Source organism: Falco rusticolus, chromosome 11 (assembly GCF_015220075.1).
Source record: "Falco rusticolus isolate bFalRus1 chromosome 11, bFalRus1.pri, whole genome shotgun sequence".
Classification (NCBI taxonomy): domain Eukaryota; kingdom Metazoa; phylum Chordata; class Aves; order Falconiformes; family Falconidae; genus Falco; species Falco rusticolus.
In genome coordinates this window covers 4,589,350-4,607,060 of record NC_051197.1, presented here as the reverse complement: position 1 = coordinate 4,607,060, position 17,711 = coordinate 4,589,350, and the positions used below count along the sequence as shown (strand labels likewise).

Sequence of the window (17,711 nt, the reverse complement as noted above, 5' to 3'; positions counted from 1 at the left end):
AAAGCTTCACTGAAAGCTTACAGGTTCTTATACACTTCAATCATATTTCAGTTATTTTGAAATAAATTTGAAAGCTTACAGGTTCTTGTGCTCACAGAGCTGCTTGTTTTCTTCCTGTACTTATAACTCAAAAATAATAAATTTAAAATGGTTAATTTTAGAAAGCAGGGCATTCTTCAATCAAATTATTTTTGAGAGACTTGTCTATGACTTTGAGACTGCTCTGACATTGAGCAGCTGATGGGGAACTGAGAGAGCCTATGTTATCGATCCGAAACATGTGTCTCCATGAACTCATCATGGGAAACTCTTTTCTTGTGATCAGTCTGTGGTGGGGAAAAGGCTCTGTTCTTCAGGCAGTAAATCACTGTAAAGTGAGTAGAGCAGACTGGGTGATCGGAATATTGGGTTTGGAAAATTTGTCATGTTTACATAAATGCCAGGTTTTTGTAAATGCATTAAAATAAGGATGTGAGCATGCCTGGCCTCTAATATCTGCTTTTTTTTTTTCTTTCTCTTTTTTTTTTTTTGTTAGAACTTGAAAGAATCGTGCTGGGAGAAGGCAGGCTATTTCTTTGATCTTCCTGATTTTTTATCTTGGAAAGCCACAGGTGTCACTGCAAGGTATGTTAATTATGATTTGGTCATCTTTGTCTGTTTACTTATGTATGCTTCTGCTTTAATTCACTTTGACTGGACATGCTGTTATGTACATCTGTCTGTAATTCAGCCTGCTCCAAAACATCTTGAGCCCATCTCCTGCTTCCATTGTGCATTCCTGAACACAGTTGTTCCTGTGAGCAGTGTAATTCACAGATAACAGTATGTTGCTACAACTGTCAGTTAATTGGTCTTGTACTCCATTTTGGAACATAAATATGATTACCCGAGTTACTGTGAAATATGCTTCTAATAACTCTTTGAAATCTGTTTTTGTTGATGAATTTATTGACTTTTTTGAGAAATGAATGAAAACACTTCTTTGCCATGTGGGAGGGATCTGGTAAAATCTTGTTTAAAATACTCACTTCACTGTAAAACACGGCAGCTGTATTGCTCCTGAAAAGCGTCCTAGAATACTTGCTGAGCAAGTTTTGTTTTTTTAATAATGTAATATTAAAAATAATTTTAATTTTTAATATTATTAAATATTTTTATAATTTATAAATAATTATAAAATTTAAAGAAAATAATAAAACCCTTTGAGAGAACTCCTTTAAAATCCTGTTTAAAATGACCAGTGCAAGTGAAGCGCATTTGCAGATAAATAGGTCTTTGTGAAAAATGAGGTACAGTGTTATTTATTTAAAATAAAGTCTTATGGACCAATTAAATGGTCAGCTCGGTGCAGTGCACAGTTATTTCCACAGCAATTTATGATGCTGAATGTGTGCAAACAGTAGTCTGAAATGAAAACTGGTCACAGAATAGTTTTAGTCTCTCTTGAAATGGAAGATACCTTCTCAGACACAGTTCTTTTTGAGTGCACTCTTTCTCCCCAGTTAGTCTCCATGATTGACAGCTATTGTTAAATATCTTGCATTATAGAGCAAGAAAGTGCTATGTTTGACTTAAAAAAATATTAAAAAAAGAATAATAAAAGTGAGTAGTTGTGCAAATACTTGCTAGATGACAATTGAAAGATTGTATCTCAAATCTTCCTTCCCTTGGACTTTCAGTCATATTCTGCTGTATGCTGTATAACTATGTAACAGAAGAATAACTCTCACCCCAAAGATCTTGCAATCTAAGCAGTCTTGCCACTTGACGCAGCTGTAACTTAAAGAGGATAAATCCCAGGCTCCCAGAGGATATGCCATGCAGCATCTCCATCTCGTGAAAGTACTGAAGACTTGGATTTAGAATTAGCACCCTTTGGTCAAAGGACTTGATGGAGAGTGGTGACTGCCTTTTTACCATAAGCAGTACAAGAGCGTAACATATCAAGTGCTCTTCAAATACAGGCACAGTCAGGTGTGGGAAAAGTAGCCACCTGTCCTGAAGAAAAACTTTTTTAGGTAGTTGGGGGATATGATGACCCAGAAAATAGGTACGACTGAGTAGTGGGTTACAGATTCTTGCATTTTGTCTACTAAAAGTACTGTTTAATAGGACAAGGGGACATTTTCATCTGCTCTTGCATGTGGTGGGAGTGTCTTCATTCCATGGTTTTATTCCTAATTCAAGTAAGAATAGTACTTCTGACTTGGCTAGGGACCCTGGTTGGAAGTCAGTTCCAAACACAGTTTTAATTTGGCTTTGTGGCCAGGTGATGATTAATAGATGTGATAAATGTGTGAGCAAATCATGAAATGTTCACCTTGTGCTAATGGCAGAAGAAGCTAAAATACCATATGGTCCATGTGAGCTTGGAGTCAAATATTATTTGGAATTTATTTTTAAAGAATAAATAAGATTTAAAGAAAAAATAAAATTTGGAATTTAATTTTAAATAAAGTGAAGTAGTTTCAGAGAGAATGGTGACATATTTGAAAGAGAATTCTTCTCTTGCTAGAGCAGAGGTATCTCCAGCATTGATGAACAGAGTTCCCGCTCTTCCCAGAAGCTTCCCTGATCCATAGCAACATCTGCCTTTCCTGGTTTTAATAGTGGTGGCCATACAGTGTAAAAGAAATCCCTCTCTCTACCTTTCCCTCTCCCCATCTCTCTTAACCTCCAACCTAGTGGAGTTTGTGAGGGCAGATGGAAAAGAACAGCAATGCCTTCCTGCAGACTTAGAAATGTAACTGTTATTATGATTGATTCTTTAGCTGTTGGAAAGTGAATGATTGTATTGAAGCAGTAGAAGGGATGGATTGCTGCCAACAACTGATGCTGTGTTAGCGGGGGATCTAGATTCCTTTTTCTTGGTCCTGCAAATTCCCATCCGCTGTGGTTTTCACAAAACTTGTGCTAGAGTTACACCATGCCTGGTACTTGCTATTCCAACATAGTATTTGTCTGTCTGCTTGCTGCATGTACCTGTCAGTGGTTATAATTTCTGTGAAGCCTTTGGGAAAGGGCAGGTGTTTTTTGGGGTGTCGTTAGTGCCCAGCACTGTAGGACCCTAATTCCTCCTGGGAACTTCGATTGCAATAAATATTACTAATTACGAACCAATGGTTGTATTCTCTAGTGCTCATCTAACCTGTACAGTACAGTCTGAATTCTTGAGACTGAAATGTTCAACCTTGTCTGCAACTTTGTTTGCAACCAAAATATATGGCAGGAAGTTTAAAAGGAAGTTGGGAGGGGTTATATAGGAGCTTAGGGTACGATAACGGAGTTCCTGCCTACTGTCCCTCATGGATGCCTTAATTTAGGGAGCAGTGTTATGTGTGGGTGTGGGGACGGGGAAAGAAGGATGGGGTAAGAGTCATGCTGTGCACTAGGTGTAGCGGTGCTGTCAGCTGGTGTCAGGCGTCATGGCTTGCAGTGGATTTTGCGACTGTCTAAGCTCAGTGAAGCTCAGGTTTTGCTTTGGAAGTCTGTCTGAAAAGGGAGGGTGCGGGGTTAATGACAGCTCCTTGGGTTTGCCTGGCTTTGGCTTTGTGTTCTTAGCTGTAACTTTCTGGAGGTGAGGCAGAGAATATCTCTTAAAATAAAACAAACCAAAACAACAAAACTACAGAAAATTACACTTAAAAGTAGAGCTGACAGAATTTTTACTGGCAAGTTCATTCCCTTAGAAATGACATTTTGATTATTCAAAAACTTGTTTTATTGATGAATATTGTAAGGAAGAAAGGAATGTTGGGAAAAGACTTTCTGGACAAAGTCTTCTCTGCACCCTTTTGTTGAGAGTCTTCTATTTTGGATAAAACAGTTTCTTGCACATCCTCCTTTGCTGCCTTAATGCACTCACCAAAATTAAGCCCATTGTTTTGGCTCTAGTGGAATGTCTTATGGGTTAACAAAGGAGGAAGAAAAAGACAGGAAAATACGGACAAGAAATGTTTTGCTGGAATCAAATCTATTTTTTTTTTCCTTTTTCTGTTCTCCCCCATGCACACCTGTTTCTTGGGAGTTTCCTTGTAGTCTGGTGAAGTCAAGTAATTTGTCCTGCATATGCTGTTAATACTAGGGAAGTGTGAATTTGTCAAGTATAAGATTCTTACCACCTTTTCTCCCTTTGAGCACAAAGGAGCCTATTCACAGGGCAAGACACAGTGTTAGTCATTGTGAATCATACATAACTTGGCCTGATAAAAGACAGATTTATTTTTTAAAATTTGGTTTGTTGATGGGGATTTTACTGCAACAAATGCAGTTCCAAAGGCACTTTTATAGGAAAGACTTCTGCATGCATTGAAACTATTACTCTTGCTTCATTAAATTTTTAAGGAGCCTTTCAAAACATTTTATATATATTCAACATTTGAAAACTACATACAGTCTTTTTGGCTTCAGTGAGATTACTTGGTGCACAAAGTTAAGTAGGGTGTGAGATCAGGATTTGGAGTATTTGAAAAGCAGTTCTTGATGTGTGTTTCTGAGTATGAAATTGTTTCTCTTTCACCTTTAATTCTGCTGGCTTAAACTGCCTTGTTGTCATGTTTTTTCCAGTGGATATATAATAAACAGTCAGTGCTTCTTACCTCAGAGGTGGAGACTCAAATATATTCTGAGATATTTACCTACTGTCTTTGAAATCACTATAGATCTCACTGAACAGCATCCACCCATGAATTGCAAAGGATAAGTTCCAAATCGTTGATTCCCATTGTTCTTGGAAGATTGTTGCCTGTAATAGTCCATATTAAAAATAGTTATTTTTTATTATTTCTTCTTTGGGTCGATGAAAGACCATTGAATTGTTCTGAGTAATCCAGATGGCTTACTATTCTGCATTAAAAATGTTACTGACAGCTCTTTAGTGAAAAAAATTAAAACTTTGGAACTTCCCTGCTCCTGTCCCCCAAGGTTGCAACAATGAGTATTGGTTTGGCCACTTGAATACTCAGTTGTCTTACTTCAGAAATGCTGTTGTGGAGAGGGAGAGCGAGCTGTTTTTTCACAGACGTGTTAGCAAAGCTCTTCAGAGGCTCAGCACTTTTACTCAGGGTGAGTGTGACTCATTGCTCTCTTCTACCCACCATCTATAATCTCTGATAACTTTTCCTTTATATGGTATTTTGGATAAAGCTATCGTAATAAAATCTAAATACCTATGTGGATTAGTTAGAGGCTACTGGATTATGAATGGAGAATTCTTATCCGAGATGCACATCTACAATTTTACTGTGTTTCTTGTATTGTGAAGGATTGCATTGCAGATAATATGGCTGAGCTGTTAAAGTGGGTAGAATTCACACACAAATTTCTCAAAGGTCGTGTGTATTTAGGTCCGCTGTTCTGCTTCAGTGCCACTTCCAACCATAAGCAACTCGTTCTTTGGGAAATTAGCTAGTCTGTACTGGATTTACATGGTTTAAGAGGAGCTCTAACCAGAGATTAAACCTGTGGAGAAGGATTTGGAAACATAGGGAAGAATGCCAGGCTGACATTACTGAGATAGTGTCCAACATCATGCTACGAGCCACCTCCCAAAATTTCCCCAAAAAGTTGGAACAAACTGGATGTTTGTGCAGAAGAATTTTTTTCATATTACTACACTCTAGATATGTTAATAGTTGGGGAAAGTAATGTGTTCTCTAGTAGAGGCTTCACCTCATGTGTGAATGTTCACCCAAATAGTTTTCCTGTGGAAATACTTGCCCACTCAGTCTTCAACTGCTAGCCATTGTGGCAGGGAAAAGGGTGTAACAGGTATTTCTTATACTTTTGGGGGAACTTTTGCAAATTATCTCTTTCCCACAGATCTCGGGGTGATGAGTTTCTCCAGCGAAAATCAGTTTTAAAAGAAAAAAGATGTATACTGTTATGGTAATTACAGACTGCAAAGTGAAAGGGAAAAGCTTGTAGTTCAAAAAAAGCATTTCTGGGAATGAAGTAAACTAACATTAAGCTGTATCTGTGTGAGAGTGAGTGGGAACTTTTTAATGTACAGTGTATTTTCGACAGGAAGGTACCTTGACGAATGGTTTTCTTTCATTTCTGAGAAAGAGGCTAGTCCCTTGTCTTGTCAACGTTTAAATAGCTGACTCCTGATGTTAAGCAGTGATTAAGTCCTTAAAGTTTATTTGTAACCTGTTGCCAGTTGCTTATCATTAGGGCTAGAGATGGCTCTGTTGCACCGATTTAAATCCCCAGAACTCCTCTGATGTTAGCAGGCTTGATGCAGAGTACGCTGGGATAAATAGGAGCAGAGTCTGGTCCATTGCTGAACTGCAGTGGTGGAAGTTTGTAAAAAAAATTAAAGCTAGGAAGGTGCTGTTGAATCCAAGAATCTGGATTCAGGTCCCTGCTCGGTTATGTTCCCTGTGAGATTTGGTGACGTGAATTGAACCTACATCTTTGGAGGTGTTTAGGCAGCTGAATACCTTTGAGGATTTAATTCTTGTTCATTCCTGTATTTGTCCTTCATCTGTTAAACTGATCCATACATACACTTAACAGGTTGCTTACTCTGAGGGCTGTGAGGTATTCCATCACTGTGGTTAGCGCAGTCCTCACCAAATATTTTATCCAGATAGGCTGGAAACTTTGAAAGAGCGGGAGAGTTTGGAAAAAGAGCTTGTGTTTAGAGGCGCTGTTGAAAAAACAAACTGGTGTGAGTTAAATGATTATCTGAAGGATGCCTGTGTCTTTTTAAAGGATTGGGCAATCCTTTTAGTGAGATGTGGTAACTGGAGCAGCACAGACACCATTTTTTTGGGGCCAGCTGCCCTTCCCTTCCTTTCTGGCCTTGCCATGACTAATGTATACCCTTTGGCTGGGATTCTGGCATTTGGCTGCTTCTTGTTTATATTTTGTGCCTACTTCAGAATATGCCTCGTCTGAAAATTAGTCCTCTCTCTGGAAAGAAAGGGGCTAGGGAATATTTCAGAAAGCTTTTGTGATTAGCGCTGCAGCCCATGTGGCGGTGACAGTATCCTGAATTGCACTCGGGTTTTGTGTCCTGTTTATGAAATGAAACCCAAGACTTCAGACTTGCAGACTTGTTTGGAGAAATCTCTGGAGAAGGGAGAATTATCTTGAAGGGCTGGTTGGGAGGGGAGGGATGGTGTTTTTGTGGATTGAACAAACAAAGTACCATGAATTTCTTGTCATGGAGCCAAAAGCAAGTGTCCCTGTGACAGTATCTTTGCCAAATGAGCAAATTCTACTTCTATCAGGCTTTTAATAAATTCAAAACATGTTCTTTGGAGGCTGGTGACACACAGACTGATCCAGTGTAAGAAAATAGGAAACATATACCTGGAAAAACTGTCAGGACTGTGAAGGGCAGATGTAATGTGGGCCATTACTGCTAGATTTTATTATTATTATTTGAAAACAATATGTCCTTGAGTCTACAGAGTAATCTGAAAGAGTTCTGTGTGCTTAATAAGAAAATTGTTAGCAGGTCTTGTTAACGTTAGCCAGGAAGCACACAGGCAAACAGGAAGCTTTAGCTATTGTTATTGTACAAATGCCCTTTACAAAGTATTAGCAAAAGAAGCTTAATGTGTTTTCCACAAGAACAGGAGCCCTTCATAGTGTCTAACTGTTTCTGCACAATGAAGAAAAACTGCATTGTCCCTTTCCAACAGCTTTGACATACATTGAGACATTGAGACTTGCATTCAGATCTTCAAATATTTACTACTTTGATTTTTTTTTTAAGATGTTAGGATTGTTAATTAGCTGTGACAGTATCTAGCCTTTAGTTTTCTATTGTGTTCATTTGCTGCTAAAAAAAAAAAAAAAGTCAGCTAGGTCAGTATAGAAAAGGATTGGGGGCAGTCGCGGTAGTAGATGTATTACTGGCAACTTGCCACAGAGACAGTGAACTCTGAGCCAACCATGAAGTCATTTTGAACTCAGGGAGTCTCACTAATCCAAGGCGATGTGTCTTAATTTGACAAAGCAAAGGCTGCTTGATAAGCAACCCTCGCTAGAAATGCTGTTAAATGCGGGTGTTTGTAAGTTTAGATTGTGGATGAGAAACGTGGTGATATGAAAGGAATCATCTTGTTTTCAGGTTCTTACTCCCCCAAGCCCAAAGGCAGCCTTGGCGCTGTTCTCCCTGCAGTTCGGGCTGTGCAGTGGCTTGATGTGAAATTTGAGAAACATATGTAGTTTTCTATTTCAGGAAAATGATCTCAGGGATTGAATGTGTGTTTTGTTGGCTGTTAAGCTCTGATCTTGCCTAGTGTGGTAGTTTGAGAGTGTGTGTACGAGAGAGAGAGAGAGAGAGAGAGAGTGTCTGTGTGATGGTTAAGACATTCTCCAGCACTTGAAAAAAAATTAACAATTAAAAATCAGAGTTCATATAGTCATTGCTGTTAAAGGTCTTTTCTTCAGTCTCAAAATGCTTAAGAAGCCTCTTAAATAAATATACTATGTACATCAGATAGTGTTTCTGTCATATTTTTCCATAATAGTCATTAACATTTTCTTGAGCTGATGAGTTGTACACACACAAAGTTTTCCATCGAAGCAAAGGAGCTGTGTTTAAACAACCCTTTCATTGTTGATCCTGTGCAGAAGCTATATATATGAATACTGTAATTATTAGCTTCTCTGAGAGTCAGATAATAATCTCTCCTTAATAAAGTTTGTAAAGAGATGGCTAGGGGGTTTTGAGATCAGGCTTCCTGACATGCTAAGTAATGGTGGGACTGGATAACTGTGCTTCACTGAAACTGGGGTGGTGGGGGAGGAGTATTGAACGAGGTTGTGGTGTTACGGTCTTAAATTCTGAGGAAAGACATGGCAGAAACCACAGAGGAGCTTGTTGTCTTTCAGTTCTCTTCATCTCATTTTTTTACAATCGTCTTGGTTCTCTTCAGATACAGGCTTGTTTTTCAGAAGGCGTATGTTTTTGTTGCATTAGCTTCTGTAAGCACCATCAAGGATCAGACCCTCATGGTACAAGGCATGTTATAAACAATCTGTCGTCTTCTTTGAACTCTTCCTTATGTGAAACATCATGGGAAGCCCCATGCAAAGCCCTTGTCCCCTGTGAGATTGGGTCTCTGCTCAGCAAAAGCTGTGTAACAATTGCTTTCTTGCATAAATTTGAACCAGATAAGAAAATAGCCATGTTTATGATCTCCTGGGTCATTTACAGCCCCAGCAGTGTTTCAGTGTGCACATATATAATGCATATATTCACAGTAAATTCTTAAAAAACACCCCCCCTGAAAACAATAACATTCCAGGAGTGTTCTCATCCAGTGAAGGAAAAGCTATGTAGCATGAAGTCTGTGCATTGTAGGTGTTCATGTAGTGCTTAAAAGTATTAAAACTCACTTAAATTTATTATTCCACAAGGGACACTTTTTGTCTTTAATTTTTTTATTTTTTTTATTTTTAAACTTAACTCTTCTATAATATTTTGCATATGGAATAGTCTTAATAAATTCAGCCTTTAAATGCTGCTCTTAAGAAAGTGCCTTTATTATTTTATGGATGGGAAAAGAGCCATATAATTTGAAGGGTAACATTCATCAAAGTGTTTAGCTGGGCATCCAGCTTTCTGTCTAACTTAAAGTGAGAATTAGGTGTCCTATTCCACAGGCATTTTCACAGATCGCACCGTAAATTATTTATTCTGGACCAGTTCTTCCTCCAGACTTCCCAAACAAATGCTTTTCACCACTGGAGTGTTCCTCCTATCCCTTTCACTGTAATACATGTCTGTAACAACAGTCCAGGCCTGGAAGGCAGTTTACTTACATGTTTGCTTTATTTTTGTTGGCTGGCTATCTAAACCTGTTTAATGTTAGTAACTTTCACTGGAAATTCTCATCGTGCTTTAGGATGACACTGATGGTGTCAGGGTTGATTTACATTATCTCTTTAAAGCAGCATTAGCTTACATAGGACTTTTTCTCGTATTTGTTTTAGCATTCCTATTATCCAGAGAGGAGCCTTTTAACTGTGAAATGTAAATAACCTGACAACGAAGACTTCAAAAGAAAATTATTCTTTGTCCGTGGCAGTGATACCAATTTTGCCAACTCTGTAACCTTTAAAATAGTGTACTTTTATGCTTGACCTGTCATCTGCCTATAAAAATAATCTTAGATCAATGATACAGTGCTTTCAAGAATGTGTCTAAAGAAACCAGACAGTTCCACATATGTGTTCTGTCATTTTTGCATCATGGTAGAACATCTGCTGCTTTAAATATATATAAGTAAGATCTGGTTATTGATTTGGTGTAAGTGCCTGGTAATGCTTTCTGCTTACATTGAGAGAGTGAACACTTTTACTGTAGCTTGCAAATTGATGTTGCCAGATAGTGAGTCTGATATTATATAAATATATAATATGTTATATGAAATCACCAAGGATTTGTTTTTTCCTTCCCCGTTATTTATTACAGTGCTGTTCCATTAAGCTGCTCATTAGGTGAAAGTTGTAATTCAGTCTTCAGTGGATGAAATGTGTATGTACTTACGGAATCAAAGACATTCCAAGAAAGATTGTTTATTTTCTTACTACCTTCTTTAATTAAGTTTCGATGGTAGGATTCTAACTGTTTGACTTGAGAGAAACAGGTGAAGCAATACTGACTGCAGTGTGATACAGCAAAGATGACTGAAGTTATGCTTATTGGTTGTCAGACGCTGCATACATAGGAAAGTTCATTCACCTGTGGATAGGATGTTGTACATGGATAACATGGCTGTTTAATTTTGTAGTGAAGGGGAAGTTCTGTATTTTGTATTTTACTATTAGCTGGCTTCAGATAATATTTGGATTTTATATATCTTTGGTTCGCATTGCTCACCCTCAGCTTTAAACTGCCCCTGGAGCTGCTCATTAAATTAGAACCTGTGTTTGTCCACTTCGTTTTAGTTCGAGTGTTCTATCTCAGATTTGTCAGCCTGAGTTATGAGCTTGCTGGTATTCTGCAGTACTGATGTATCCTTGGACTCTCCTGAGTGGGGATTTGGAAACATTCCTCAGAAAGCCTGTCCCTGTGTTACCTGGCAGGCTGCAGGTAGCTCAGAGCCTCAGCCCTGTGGCTCTCCTGCCATCACTCCCGGGCTCCATGTGCCAGTGTCTGTTAAATGGGAGCCTGTGGAAAGTGGCATACCAGTTGCCTCTAGTACCCTTGCATAAGGAATTTTAAGTGGGCAAGAAAGTAGGAAAGCCCTTCATACTGCAGAAGTTGATTGGGAAAACCTTATCTGAAGATGCGCAAAGAGAGATATGCCTGTTATGTTCAAAGCCCTCCCTGCCCCCAAACCCCACTTGCATTTATGCATATGTAGTACATGTTGTTAGGATGAAGGCAGTAGCTCCCGCTTTCATTCACTGTAGACTGAAACCTACAGTTTTGAAACTTAGAGCTTTGAAAGATACTCTTCTCTCCTTCCAACCTCATTTTCCAAGGTGAGCTCGTTCTTCTGAAGGGTGAGGCTGGATCTGCACACTACAGTGGTTTTATATTTAATTAAAAGTGGTGAGAGGGGGAAAATGTACCACAATACATAGAAAGCTATTTGTCTGTACTTTCCGTTGTCTGAGATTCCCTCCATGAAACTGTTTGTGGGAGTTTCTGATGCTGGTTTGTTGTTGTATATAAAATAACTAATACAGGCTCTTTTGAGAAAAAGCGATATTGTGATATAATTTTATTTTCAAGAAAAAAATTGAGTGTACTTCCCAACCTAATGGGAAAGGTAGGTGCGGTGTTGTCCTTAGTTCCTTGAATGCAGCATCTCTATGTGAGTTTGATGATGCATGGTCCTTTCATCTCCCTTTAAAGAAGAGAAAATGGGGAATGTGTAAGAACGTGATAAGCTGCTGACACCTGTTCTTCATATTTGTCCCATCTCCTGCCATTCTTGGCTTCCCTGCTTCCATCTCCCAAGCTCTGTGGGCATACTCTTGCAGTCTGGATTTGGAAAGAGCAGTTGATATGGTCCCCTTCAAGAACAGTATCTTTCCTATATTGTGTTGGGTAATGTTTGCCCATGATATATATAATTTGTATCTCAAAGATAAATTGGAGTCCTTTAGTGTTCACCACTCCTCATGCTGATGCCCCAGTACCACCAGGTATGAATATAACATGAAAGCTTTTTGGAGGGATTCCAGTTTGTTTCAGACTTCCTGGTTTTGTATACTTTGTCATGTAGCAACTCTTCATTTTGCATATAAGGACAGTTCATAAACAGATGTTGAATCTCAACATGGTGCCTGAAATTTCCTGCTATTTCTGACCTGCCTGTAACAACACAGACAATCCTAATTTACACCGGTTAGCTCTGCTGGCAATCTAAGTAAATTTCTATTAACTGCTTCTTTTTTAGCTTCTGTCTCTTCAATTGCAGCTCAGAGGAAAGTTATACCTAATAAAATCTTTAAGTAAAAGATTTCTACTTGCCTAACCTATCAAGATACATATTAATTAATGAATTAAAGTACATGCTCATTTGCTTTGGTACAAACAGAACAATAAGGAGAGAAGGAAGAGTGAGAGTAAAAAGAATGGTGTCCAAAATGACAGCACAAATTACCTTGAAACTATGATATCTGCTGTGCCGATGGAAATAACTTCAGGCTGATATCTAAGGTTTCATCCACTGTCTTGTTTACTTGTTGGTTTATCTGAAAGGGCCTATGTGTGTGTGTGTGTGCGCACACATGTGTAAAATAAGGAATACAGTTTTACCTTATTAAATTTGAAACTCTGCTTGGAGGAGTATTGCTCAAGAAAACCACATCAGGCCAAGCTTTTCAAAATGCAGACTGGTTTAGAGAAATCATTTTAATATATTGAAGCCTCAAGCCATCTACCTCTGCTCCTGAGAGCTCTACCTGAAAACTTCCAGGGCTGAATAATATAAGGTTTGGGGTTTTTTAATCTTTCTGCAAGAAATACTAGTCTGATGTTTTATTTTCTTAAAGTCTGAACTCCACATAACTTTTTTTCAGAACTGTTTATCCTCACTCCAGACATGAACCTTGGAAAGGTGGCAGAAAAAACAAACAGCTGCTGTGTTTTTGGGCAGTCTGCATTCCTTTAAACTCTCTGAGATCAGACTTGTGCTGAGATTTTCAAATTATTTGTCCTAGGGCTTAACCACTTTCACTCCTGCTTAAAAGTCAGTGAGTTTGCCATACCAGTGCTTGTGAGAGCTGTCATGCAGAGCCTTAATGATTCAAGAAGTATGAATATATGATGTGTTCTTAGGGCTTTTTATTATTGTTTCATTCCAAATTCACCTACCTCCCTAATCATCTTTCCATTTTTGGACTCCAATCTTTTTTTAACTTAAGCGTTTTGCTTAAGCTATTCTAGGGAATTTTGTTTTCATTTTGGTTTTGGGGTAAATTTGATGCATATAAAAATGTTATTAATGGACCAAGGTGGAGGTAATAAAAAAGGCTGTAGCATTCCCAAGGCCGAGCGTCAGAAATGGTCTTCTCGAAGTTTGGCTTTCTTTCCATTGAAAGCAGGAGATGGGAAGAAGAGCTATCGGTCTGGTGGCACTGTTTGGTGTCCTCTTTCTGAGGTGTCCCAAGGTTGTTCTGTGGAGCCTGATGTAAGCAGCTGAAGAGTCAGGACAATGCAAGCTTGTGTGGTCAACTACTAAAGAGTATTTAACGATCAGGGCCTTCATGTGGGTTTGCCTGTTAGAGAGTTGTGAAGGTGTTGCTTCTACTTGTGCCTTGTAAGTAACTAAATCCCAAGCATGTCTTGCAGTTCTGTCACTTCCCAGTTTGTGGAACTTCACTGAGTAAAGAGATTGGTGGTACCAGATCACTATTTTTGTGATATGGGTTAAATATATTGGGCAGGATGCTGAGACCAAATGTGTGTTTACTAGCAACTAGAGTTAATGGAAAAACAAAGCTGTCTGTCCAACTCCGAAGGGCTTTTCAGTTAACCATGTTCGTTCTTTGGGCCTTTTTCCAGCAAAGCACTTAGGCACGTGCTTAAAGTTAAAACATGTGCTTAAGTGCTTTGCTGGTCTGGGTCCTTTTATTTGCTATCCAAGCATGTTGGTATGAACAGGCTGTTGGTTGTATGACTGTCCGGGGAACTGTTCTTACGCTGTTCACTTTTCTTCTCTGAACTTTTTGTCCACCGATGGCCCAGGAAGGATAATTTGTGATTTCAGTGTGACACGTATAATGATTTGCAAAGAGTCTGTAGGTTATTGATTGAGATTAATTGGCACTGATTATGAAGAAATTGTGAATTTGGAAAAATTAAGGTCAGTCCACCCAGAGAAGTTTTCATCTGATGTCTTGCTCCAGCTGAGTAATCTGACTGGCACCATTTGTCACAGGACAAGAGCATCTTCAGACAGTTAAAATACTGTGGATTTAGCCCATGATATGACACGTTATTCCTTCTTCCAGAAAATGCTCTTTAAGTAATTGCTGCCTTTTAGGTGGCACTTGCTGTTATTTTTTGATCTGAGTGTAGATTTGTTTGTTTATTTATTTATTTATGGTTTTCATTACTGCAGTCCAGAGCTGCATATCTCTGATTACTACAGGACAGCAGGTCTTTCTTTCTCATACCATTCGTGACAACTCAGTTAAAATCAGACCTTGGGATTTCTGTTCCGGCATCTTCCGGCAGGAAAAGTTGGCCTTTCACCTCTAAAGCCATCTTAGAGCATCATTGAGTTAGGTTTTAGTATGCTTTTCTTTGTCAAGGTGCAAACCACTTTACACCAAGGAAGATGGCTTAATTATACAAAACGTACAGCCTGATATTGCTGACTTAATTGCAGGAGTTAGTAAAGACTGTCTATGTAGAATAAGTCAAGCACAATCCTGCAGTTGCTTATGCAAACAAGTGACTTAAATGCTCCAGTTGACGTCAAAGACGCCATTCGTTCAGGTCAGGTTACTCACACCTAAGTCTTTTTAGGACCAAGCTCACAGATAAATAGTAGCTTGCAAAATTTCATTTTAAAAATTTGTTCTTATTTTCTCTTACACAGGGTTTCTGTGAAGAGTGATCTTTTAAATTCCATCACTTCATTTGGTAAAACACGGAAATAGGGGAATTTTTGAGCCTCCCCCCCCCCCCATTTTTTTATTTCATTAAGAAGATATGAAGCATTAAAGGGGGAATAAAGCAGTCTTAATTTTTTCAGGCAGCTAACATAGGGATTTTGAATTTACTTTTAGTAAATTCACTTCTTCTCTGTGCTTGCAGAATTTGCAAGTGTATTTTCTGTAAGTATTGCAGTATAATTCAAGTATCAGGAAAGCAAAAGACAAATATTTTAGTGCTGTTAGAGCTGCATGAAAGCATTCATTAGGGTTTAGAATAGTGGTAAACTCCACCCTTCTGGTTCAACCGTCGCCTTTCACAGTGTTTAGTGTAAGGCAAGCTCAGGCATTACCCAGCTTACCTGGGAGGGTGAGCTCTGTCTCTGAGAGAGCTGTGGATGTGCATTCCCAGATGAAGTTGTTTTTAAGATTTAAATGAATTTAAAAACCATTGATGTCCACCTTCCTTGTGTAACAGGCTAAAGTATCTGAAATTAGAAGAGTAACATCTTTCTTGTAGCCACTCTTTGAAGAACCTGGGGGGTGTTTTGCTTGACTGTTAGAACAAGTTAGTGAAGGGTCGTTTTGTCCAGTCCTTTCTCCTTTAAAATGGCAGCAGTAATTGTTTCAGAGGAAATAAAGGAAAGAGGAATCCTAGAATTGACAACATGATAACATCCTTCTGGGGATAGCTCTTTTAAATCATGCTCAATTAATGACAGTTTATGTTCCCTTATATTATTTCTCTCTCTTATTATGACCAAAGCAGTCTAGATAGCCAAGTAATGTAGTCTTTTTTTTTTTTTTTTTTTTACCTTTCCTTTTTTTCTTTCCTTTCTTTCTTTCCTTTTTTTTTTTTTTTTTCTTTTTCTGTTACGGATTTGGTCCCAGCAATACCCATAGCCTTTTCCAATTGTGTAATGATTCCTTGTTTTGTTTGAATGTCTTTATTGCCATGTTCTGAGGAATAATGACACCTACTTTATCTACACTCTAGCCTACCTTATTTTCGGTATTGATCTCCCATTCCTCTCCCTACTGATGTAAATAAGCTGTTTTTTTCATTGTTTATGGAAATTTATGTATGCTTTTACTCACGTCTGTTGCCTGTTTCAGAACTCCTTGTGGTTCTACTTGATGAGGTTTTCTTAGTTTGGTTTGCAAAATCAGAAATACTACTGTTGATCTCCTTGCTTCTTGAGATTTGCTCAAAAAATTTAACCTCTTTTTTATATGAATTACAATTCTAAAGGACTGTAAACTCCAGCCATTATTATTGTTGTTTTTTTATTGTTGTTATTTATTATTAAATACTCTAGAAATAGGTGAAATGATACTGTCATTTAAAAGATTAAAATACAATACAGCGTATGATTTATGTAAAATGAGTCAGCTTGCTTTTCCTCTGATTGAAATGCCCACCTTTAAAATCAAACCATCAAAATTTTTTTTAAAAATTGATGCTAATGTCTGTAAATTTTGACCAAATTATGTAGTGTTTAGGAATGACATGATTTTAAGAATATACATTGACTGAGCTGACTTTTGTGATGGGAGGTAACACACCTCATTGACTGTGTAGGAATCTCGGATGTGCATCTTTGATATAGGTGCACATGGTAGCCAAATCCTGTCTTCCTAACCTGAGTAAGACTTGGTGGTTTACCTGAGTAAAGGAGGGCTCAGTATTGAAGTTGCGCACGTGAAAGCGGATCAGCCTGCATCAAAATACAGTTATTAAAACTTTCTTATATTGCAGTACCCTTGGCAATTTCTCTGCTTCTGTTCTGGTTTCACTTAGGCTTTGTCTGGCCACAAGTGCATGACAGCCAAGGTTCCAGTTCAGCATAGTCTGACTAAGCTGGTAAAAACTCCCATTAACTCTACGGACTTTTCTTCAGGTCTTTATACTTGCGCACGTGTTCAAGTACTGTGCTACATTATTTACTTACTAATTAGTAAAATGTGTCTTTATAGTGAACTTGTGAAGAGATTTCTAGACTAATAGTTCTCTCTCTCAAAATATCAATGTTAGGGCTGTGAAGGTGGTTTTTTCCCCTCACCATCCTAATTCTACTCAATTATATGAAAACAGCATAAACCACATCATGCGGTGTTGCTCACGTGAAGATTTACTTTACTAGTCAGTGTATAGAGTGTCAATGCCCACGTGGCTGCTGGGCAGATGTTGCCCTCAGCATCATGCCACACTTTCTAAACCACTGGAAAAGTCCACAGCACTTCCTAAGCCTTTGTGCTCCCTAAACATGGGTGTTGGTTGTGCATGTCCCCTGTGTACTTTTCACACAGTAGAAGGATAAACAGCAATCTTCCTACAGCCCGCTGATGCCAATCCCGTGGAATAATAAAATCTGTTCTAATACAGCTAAAAGATGTGAGAATACGTGTGGCTGTGTGACAGCCAACAGCTGAAGCACCAGCTGGTGCTGACAGATGTGTTAGGTGGTGCCCGTGTGGATGTGAGTAGCGGTGTCCTGCCGGTATTGCACTGGGAGATATTTCTGTTGCTGGAGAGGGTAATCTCGCCCTGTGAAAAGCCATGCGGTGGTGAGGGAGCTTGCCTGAAACCTGGCTTCCTTTTTCTCAGTTACTTGTAGTCTTTGCTT

The 17,711-nt window shown here is 38.6% G+C and overlaps 1 protein-coding gene across 11 annotated transcripts in view; it reads left to right on the top strand.

Annotated features, from left to right (window-relative positions):
• The window catches only part of FGGY (FGGY carbohydrate kinase domain containing), a 327,828-nt gene that overhangs the window by 207,216 nt on the left and 102,901 nt on the right, over nucleotides 1–17,711 (top strand). For 10 of the 11 annotated variants that reach the window (XM_037404963.1, XM_037404961.1, XM_037404966.1 and 7 more), the window contains one exon: nucleotides 536–624. The exons of the other annotated variant lie outside the window; for it this stretch is intronic. In XM_037404963.1, the coding sequence (XP_037260860.1) occupies nucleotides 536–624 (89 nt within the window). The remainder of the gene's footprint in view (nucleotides 1–535; nucleotides 625–17,711) is intronic. 11 annotated transcript variants of the gene reach the window in all.